Raw genomic sequence first — 9,266 nt, 5'->3', positions numbered from 1 at the left:
CCTCTCTTAAATAACATCACGTCTCCTAATTATTTTCATTTTCTTAAAATCAGTTACGTTATTTTTTTTTTGAACGACCAACACATTTAATATTATAAAAAAGAGAATAACCCGAACTAGCAAGCCACTAGACCCGGATTAAACCCAACACACCAAAATTACAAACCACCAAAGATTCCTCCAACTCTAATTCTCACATAAATACAATGTCACTCCCCAAAATCAAATCTAGTCCAATCATTCCATGAGAGGCTTGGCTTCTTAGCCCTATTCTGAACCCACAGAAAACTAAGACCTTTGATTTCACCAAATACGCTTTCCAACCGAACCGGCTTCCCTTCAAACACCGCCTCATTCCTCGCCCTCCATATACACCACAAGGTAGTTAGGCATATCGCATGAAATACCTTTGCCTTATCTTTAGGTAACAATGCATACTTGTAAGCTTCCAAAAGATCCCGGATTGAAAAGGCAAAAAAATCTGGCACTCGACACCAATTAGTAACCTTACCCCAAATTTCTTGTGCGAACCTGCAAGAGTTAAACAAATGTTCCGCCGTCTCTTCTTCCATACCACAAATCAGGCATACGACCGAATCCACCGCAACATTCCGCCTAGCCAACGAAACTAACGATGTGACCCTTTCCATTTCTGCTCTCCAAGCGAGAATCTAAACTTTTCTTGGTACAAAATGACTCCATGTGAACACAAACTCACTGACCGGTTCCTGCCCATATTCCAACCTCTTTTTTACATTTCTAACATAGTATCCACTGCTTTCATCTAGACACCATGCCAAACTGTCTTCTCCATGATGTAACTGAACAGGTTGGCACGCAACCAACATGTTTCTGAGCTGGTCAATCTCGACGGATGTAGATGGAGATCTTGTCCACCCCCACGTACCACAAACTTCCCCAGAATACATCACGAGCCGATCCGATACCGTACACCATTTATTTCTTTCTAACGGGAACCGAACCTGAAACGAACTTACACCACACCAAAAATCTATCCAAAATAGCGTACCTCTACCTTCACAACATGTCGATTCAATTTTCTGAGTTCAATCCCAACATGTTCCAAATCACGAGAAATATTGACAATGCTCCTCCAGTGCCCCGACATGGAGACCTTCAAAGGAATGCTAGACCATGATCTATCCGAATGGTGTATAGACCATATGCAATTCAGCCACAAACTGTTCTTCTCTTTCTTAAACCTCCACCACCATTTGGTTAGCATTGCTAGATTAGCATCATTTAAAGATCCGACCCCAATCCCCCCTTTCTGTAATGGTGCCTTCACTTTATTCCATTCCACCCAATTAATTTTTATCTCTTTATCCGATCCTCCCCAAAAGAAAACACGGCGAATCTGATCTAGCTTCTCTAGCACCCCTTGTGGAGCTTTGTACAAAGAAAAATAATACGTCGGTAAGGCATTTAAAACCGATTTTATGATAGTTACTCTACCTCCAATTGACAGTCTCTTGGCTTTCCACAATGACAAACGCTTACGAAACAAATTCACAATCGGATCCCATGCCTCCAAACGATGCATATTCCCCCCAACTTGTAGTCCTAGGTACTTAAATGGAAATTCCCCAACTCGACATTTCAACACATTGGCCAACTCTAATTTATCATGTTCCCCCACCTTAACCCCATAAACCCAACTCTTGTTCTAGTTTATCTTTAAGCCCGAGACTAGGTAGAAACATCGAAGAATTCGGCGCAATACTAAAGCATTTTCTTTCTCAAATTTACCAACAAACACAACATCATCTGCATAGAGGAGATGAGTCAAAACCGGCCCAGCGACCCCACACGCGATAACCTCATACAAACCGACACTTGTAATCTTTTTCATGATACCGTTAGGCGCTTCCATAGCTAGAACGAACAAGAATGGGGAAAGCGGGTCACCTTGCCGAAGACCCCTATTACAAATAAATTCCGGCGTCGGAGACCCATTGACTAGAACGGATGAGAGCCCAGCCCTTAAAATTGCAAGTATCCAACCCCTCCATCGTGCATGGAAACCCATTTGGTCCAACATAGACAATAAAAAACCCCAACTTACGGAATCATATGCCTTTTCGATATCGACTTTAAACAACAAGCCTCTCTTATTATTCTTCTTTAACCAAGATAATAATTCATTCAAAATCAACGGCCCGTCCACTATATTTCTACCTGCCAAAAACGCCGATTTCTCGACTGAAACAAGCTTCCCAATTACCGTTCTCAGCCAATTCGCCAACACCTTGGAAATTACTTTGTCAATACACCCGACTAAACTAATTGGCCTATAATCCCCGAGACACACCGGGTCTTTGACTTTAGGTATTAGCGTAATGAATGCCGACATAACACCAATAGATAATTGCCCATTAGCATAGAAATCATCAAATATTTTCACAAAATCAGATTCAAAACATGACCAACACCTCTTTAGAAATTTAAACGTGTAACCATCAGGGCCTGGTGACCGATCCCCTTCACAGCCCCACACCGCCTCTTTTAACTCATTTAACGAGAACGGCCGAATAAGGTCCCCCGATTCGTCGCTGTTCAGAACATTAATATTTGGGCAGATTATACGAGGCCGTGAGTCCACAGGTTCGACAAATTTCGAGGAAAAAAACTCAAAAACTTCAGCTTTCACAATTAGAGGATTATTAATCCACTCCTCGTTGATTAATAACCCATGAATACGATTGAAAGAAAGATTAGCATTTAAAATGCCATGAAAGTACGCGGTATTATCCTCCCCATCTGTTGCCCATCGAACCCGAGTTTTTTGCTTTAGATCTTTTAGTCTTTCAATATCTACTGCCTCAACCATGTTTATACACCTAGCTCTTGCTTCCACCTCCTGTTGATCAAGGGATCTTTGTTCCGCAACCAACTCCAACTCCGCGATCAATTTCTTATTTCTATCATAGTCACCATATAATTCTTTCCTTTTAACCTCCAACCACTTTTTAATTTTAAATTTCAGCCACCTTAATTTAATTGCCAGACCAAGATCCGCCGACCCATCAAACCGAAATCGAGAACATTGTGCTTCCACAAAATTCATGAATCCTGGTAGTTCAAACCACGAATTATAGAACCGAAACGAAATAAGCCCATAGTCAACTGGAATCATACTAAGAAACAAAGGCCGATGATCCGAACTTCCTCTGGGCAAAACGTTTAACGAGGCAGTTGGCCAAACATCCATGAAATTCTTACACACGAAGACCCGATCAATTTTACTGAATTTGTCACCCCTGTCCGAAACGTAAGTGAAAGCCCCGCCCCCCATCTGGTATTCACTTAGATCAGAAGCTTCAATGAACTCATTAAATGCAGCCGCATACGATGCCACAAACACTGAATTTCGATGCTCTACCATCTCCCGGACCTCATTAAAATCCCCTAAAAACATGCATAGCCCATCTATTGACCAACGCAACCGTAATAGATCTGACCACAATCTCCTTCTCTCGCTCGGATCGTTAGGCGCATAAACATTTATAACATTTAACACCCTTCCCGTTGCTTTAATAATTCCTTTAACTACCAAGAATCGAGCGTGTCTAATAACACCTGTTTTAACAAAAAAATGAGGAGTCCCAGACACACATGAGACCTCCCGATCTACCCACAGCCCCGGCTGACTCGTAATCGAATACCCCTCTTCCCCATATTTGGCTGACTTGGAAATAAAGTGTACTAACCAAGTTCCTGTTATTAAACAAGTTCACATTATTAAACAAGTTCCTGTTAGGGAGATGAGTATTAAAATTGGGCCCAATTTCATTCAGCCCCAATTTATCTACTGGGCTTGTAGAGCCAGGGGTACGAATCCTCCTAGCCCGCTTTCTTGACAATAACACACTTCCCTGGCCCAATAACCCCAGCTGTCACACCCGTTGACTCTAGATTAAGCGCATGCGCCACCCTAATTGACCCTACTATCATCATTTCCTTGTTCACCCATGCAACCCTTCCTTTCCCGACATCCGTACCATCCCCTACGGGCATCTTTCCCGGTGATTCCTGGACAAACTCCCCTTCCTCGAGTTCGTCTTCCACGTTTTTTACCCCCTCATCTCCACACATATCATTTTTTGATCGAGCAAGATGTTCTTCAATACCCGGATTCCACGGATTAATATATTCTATCACCCAAACGTTATACTTCTTTCCTTTCCACATGACCTCTACCTCCTCTTCCACACGTTTAAACGACTCCGACACAACATATACAATACCTTCGGCGTTATCAACTTTCTCCCAAGAGAACTCCGACTTCCAAGCTACTTTTCCAAACAAAACCCAAACTTTATTATACACCTCCTTCAATCTTAACTGGACAGGAAGCCCTTGGATCCAAAGGCAGGCAACCTTGCTTGGTCGGAGCTCATTACCATCCCACACATGAGCAGCGTCTAGGGTTTTTTTCTCAGTCATCTTTCCTTGCAACAAACTCCCTCGCCACCTTATTATCGCCAAAAATCAATAACACAGGCAATCCCCCCCACGTACGAGATACCGAACTCCTGGTAACCTTACACACCGTTTGTAAGCACCTAACCGATCTTCCAACCGATCTTCTTGCCTATCTGTAATTCTAAAATACTCCTGGTAACCCAATCCTATTTTTTAGTATTTAATTTACATATACGTTACTAACCTTAGGAATAGGTTTGACCATGAATTATTTCATTTTTTATCTAACGGTTTGTATTTTTGAAAATACTTAGAAAATCTAATTAAGGGAAATAAAAAGAGAATTGAAAATACACATGTGTACGCTGAACAAATCTATTAAGAGTTGGATTGTTTTGATGGTGCACATGTGTAAACAATTATGTTTTGTAATCTACACCTATGCACACTAAATATCTATTTCTTTGATTTATTTGAGTGTGCACATATGTAAATATTTATAATGTAACTTTCTTTTATATATATATATATACACGTTTTTTTACATACGCGTGTATAAGTATCTATATTTTGTAGTGTACGTGTGTAAACATATATCTTTTTATACATATATTCAAACGTAAATAGTTGTCTTTTGATTACAAATTGAATAAGTATGTGTAAACTATTTTTTACATATATGTAAATTAAATACTAAAAAATATGCATAGATGTAAATGTGCTTCTACTTGTTCTAGTTCTCCATTCTTGTTAGAAAATAACTAATTAATATTTCATGAGAGCATAGTTTGAAGAGAATAGAAAATTAAATGGGAGAAGGCAACTATTAAGATCATTAACAGTTAAAAAAAACAAACTATCAAGATCATTTAAATAATGAATTGTATGTATTCAAAAAATCATAAATTCCAAAAATAGTGTGACAATCAGTTATTGAAATTAGAGAGATAAACAAATATTAAATTACCATTATGCCCTTTATTGTTTTCTCTTTTTATTTTACAAATTAAAAAATTAGTGGTGCAAATTGATTCTTAGAGTTCTCAACAAAATTTGAGTTCTTAAAGGATACATTCCCTATATATATATATATATGAAAAAGAAATATGTATATTTAATGTTTTACTCTAATTGTACAAGACAAAATGGCAAAACAGGTCCTTTATGTTTGCACGGTTTTTCAATTGACGTCCTTTATCAAACTTAATGGCAGAAAACGTATTTCATGTTTCAAATTCTGTTCACGTTACGTCTTTTGGTACTAACCCAGTTAAGTATTTTCGTTAAACCTGGTCATGTGCAAGGCACATGAGGTTATTTTTGTAACTTTACATATTTATTTATTAAATAACATTTAGACCAACATTTTGACCCTCTCTCTCCCCCCCCCCCCTATCTCTCTCTCTCTCTCTCTTTTTTCAACATACAGACTTACTAACCAACCACCACTAGCCACCACATGCCAACACCATCACTTTCTCCCGCGCAACCACCACCAGCCACCACATGCCACCGGAGTAACGGAGCTCGGGGCAGAACATGTCGCCGCAACGACACCTGAATCCAATCAATCCAACCTTCCGTTGCATCTTAAGCATCGATTCACCACGCGCCGCTTAGGACTGGGCACGCGCTCGTATCCGCCACCTCAAACCGTCGTATTCTGGATGGATCTGAGGTTTCGATTTCAGTTTCCGGCATGGCGGTGGAGTTAGGACAAAAGTCAACGGTAACGGTGGATTTGAGATCGGATATACGGTCGGAGCTTGACGGTGAGCATAAGGCTAGGGTTTCGGCTCAGTTTCTTCTATCTCTATCTTCTGAGCCATTGATTGATTTTTGGGATGAGAGAGAGAGAGGGAGGGAGAGAGGATAGATGTCACACCCCGTTAAGCGAATTGCGGAAGCGTAAAACGGAATTGCAACAGATACAACTGGTATCAAATACATTGTTCATAAAGAAACATTACTAATTAATTTACAATATATTATATCGTTCTAACATCTTTTACAAACTATGTGATACAATCAAACCGGTTCTTCAATTACTTTACTTCTAACTCAAATGCCCATGACATCAATCACCAATCAGACACGTAACGCACAGGAAATTACTTCTCATATCTGATTACCTGAAAAGCATGTTAAAATAGGTCAACTACGAATAGTTGGTGAGTTTCATAAGTTTAACGAAATCAGTTCTGCGTACCACACAGTCATAGTTTGTATGTACGCGCGTATGTAAAAATATGTGTTTACGTTTGTATAAATATGTACAGCCATATCCTTGTGTGTGCATATGCACACATGTAAGTTTATAATATAAATTTGAAATTTCGGTAAAATCGTGGTTGTTTGTTCGTACTACCTGTTTCCAATTTCCGTGTTTAACCAACCACTGTGGATCCCCTTCCTCCCACAACGGTTCCACATAAACTCAACCACTATGGCCCCCCTTCCGCCCACAACGGTTCCGCGTTAACATCAAACATTATATAGTGTACACGCAAATAATTAGTATATTCTACACATAGTATTTCCTACGGCTAATCACATAGCATGTATATAGACACATATACACATATAGTATTTATCTCGTATCACCAAATACTGTAGCTCCCCATCCGCCCACAATACGCATAATCACATTATTCTCTTAACATTCATGTCATAATCAAGTTAGTTCGTTTAATAAGTTGCAGCAGAACTTGGCTCATAGGCCATACTCAACTTTAGTTTATAAGTTGCAGCAGAACTTGGCTCATAGGCCATACTCAACTTTAGTTTAGTAAGTTGCAGCAGAACTTGGCTCAGAGGCCATACTCAACTTTAGTTTATAAGTTGCAGCAGAACTTGGCTCATAGGCCATACTCAACTTTAGTTTGTTACTATTGTGGCCACCCTTCCGCCCACAATAGCCCCATAAATATCATAGACCACGTTATCCCCATGGCCATTACAGACCATGTTGTTTCCCAAATTAGTTATGTTTAACATTACACAATGTGTTTGTATAAACATGTTGTCACGTGTAATTTCATTATGTTTTGCAATTCGTATTATCTCCGCTCAATGTATCAATCAACGATAATAATCATCTTTCATCAGCACGTAGTCAATCATTATGTTTGTAGGGACTTTTCATATATAAATGTTCAGATATTTTATATCCTGAATCGTTTTCAGATAGATAACGTGTGTAACCCTGCTTTCCACCCCAAAAGTTCGTAAAATAGTTTAAAGAGTGGGGTCATGAAACTCACCTTATCGTGGTTCGCACAGAAATTACGTATCAGTAAGTCAGATGCCTCGTTTATAGCCTGATTCCTATAAATGGTATCGTATCGTTAATACTAGTACAGTGTTTAAGCTAAGTCGGGCCGTATAGATAATCTGGGTATAGCTGTTAAGCCCAGAACATGACCATAGTCTTAGATTGTGACGTTGTATACTATGAAATGTTTAAAACTGGATTTGGCTCAGTTTCACCGTTTCCTGAGCCTAGCTCAGTTGATCGTTTATACGTTTCGGGATTAGGTAAGATCACATAAAACTTAAGTGAATATATTGATTGATAAAATAATTTGATTTATGAAAGAATTTTAAGGTTTCGGTGTCTGGTTTGATCGCAAGGTTTGTTTCCGTTTTCATACGGGTTTGATTATACAAAACGCGCATAATTCACCCGAATTTTCCGTAATTCTCGTAAAAAGTTCGTTTTTATCAATATCATTCAAAAACATGATATTTGACCACTTTTGACATTTTGACATACCAGCCAGTCCGTTAAACACAAAACTGCCGGTTTCGTTAAAACAATTATAATTTAAATCTTTGATTAATCATAACTAAATATGTACTTATATATAAATTATGTAAATTTTTGTAAAAATACATTAAGACATGGAGAATTTTATAAAAATATTTTCAGAAACTTTATGATTATTTATTTATTTATAAAAATTCATTTAATAGGTTATAATCGTGTAATAAATGGCCCGTTTATATCAAACGACCTCCGAAAAATCCAATAATTTTTACAAATGGCCTCAATGTTATTACATAGCCCCTGCAAAATTTCCAGAAACTAACTCTTTTGACAAAATGCCTTTTTGTGCGTTTTTCGGCTGTTAAAATTCGGTTAAGCCATGATTGCACAAACCATACTTAGACATTTCCAATGATTCCCAAACTTTACCAGTGATCTTACCATCACATATTAAACTCCAAAACCAAGTTTCATAATTTTTCAATGTGTTTAGCTATTTTTCCCAAATAAACGCTCATAAACGGAAATAAATTCACCAAATATTCTCCGTTTATCGAAAAATTACCAAATTTGAACAGGGACTCATTTATATGATCCCTAATGTCCCTGCTTGTTTTCACAAGCTAACAACAAGCACGTCACAACCTAATACTAAACAGCCCCTAAAAGAGTGTTACGGGTTTACCTTGTCGGTTTTCGATGAATTTTGCTAGCTTAAACGACTTTCCGGGTCTCGGGTTGCAAACTCAGTATATCTACATATCATATAACATCAAACCAAGCATAAATCATCCATGTAACAGCCTTGGTAATTAGGGTTTCGGTTTTGGGTTCAAACCGAACTTTCTAACCGTAAAAACGTTGTATTCATGTTCTAATCCGCGTTTTTGACCAAAAAAAATATATGTTCCTGGTTTGTAAACATGTTTAACATCAAAACATGATTTTACTTGATTTTTAGGGTTTTTGGATGGTTAAACATGTTTAAAACTAACTAAAACATGTTTATAAGATTATAACTTAGTTAAAAGATGGTTAAAAGTTCATGAAA

The 9,266-nt window shown here is 38.3% G+C and overlaps 1 protein-coding gene across 1 annotated transcript; it reads right to left on the bottom strand.

Annotated features, from left to right (window-relative positions):
• Positions 1-209: 209 nt before the first annotated feature.
• LOC143546688 (uncharacterized) lies at positions 210-650 on the bottom strand. The gene has a single exon (XM_077038300.1). It carries the CDS (start codon positions 648-650, stop codon positions 210-212), a length of 441 nt encoding a protein of 146 aa, XP_076894415.1.
• Positions 651-9,266: the final 8,616 nt, after the last annotated feature.

The sequence above is a fragment of the Bidens hawaiensis genome, unplaced genomic scaffold, assembly GCF_021521415.1.
Source record: "Bidens hawaiensis isolate Kalapana, Puna unplaced genomic scaffold, B.hawaiensis_p1.1 tig00014412_1, whole genome shotgun sequence".
NCBI classification, from domain to species: domain Eukaryota; kingdom Viridiplantae; phylum Streptophyta; class Magnoliopsida; order Asterales; family Asteraceae; genus Bidens; species Bidens hawaiensis.
Note: the sequence above shows the minus strand (reverse complement) of the source record. Positions and strands in the feature narration are given on the sequence as shown.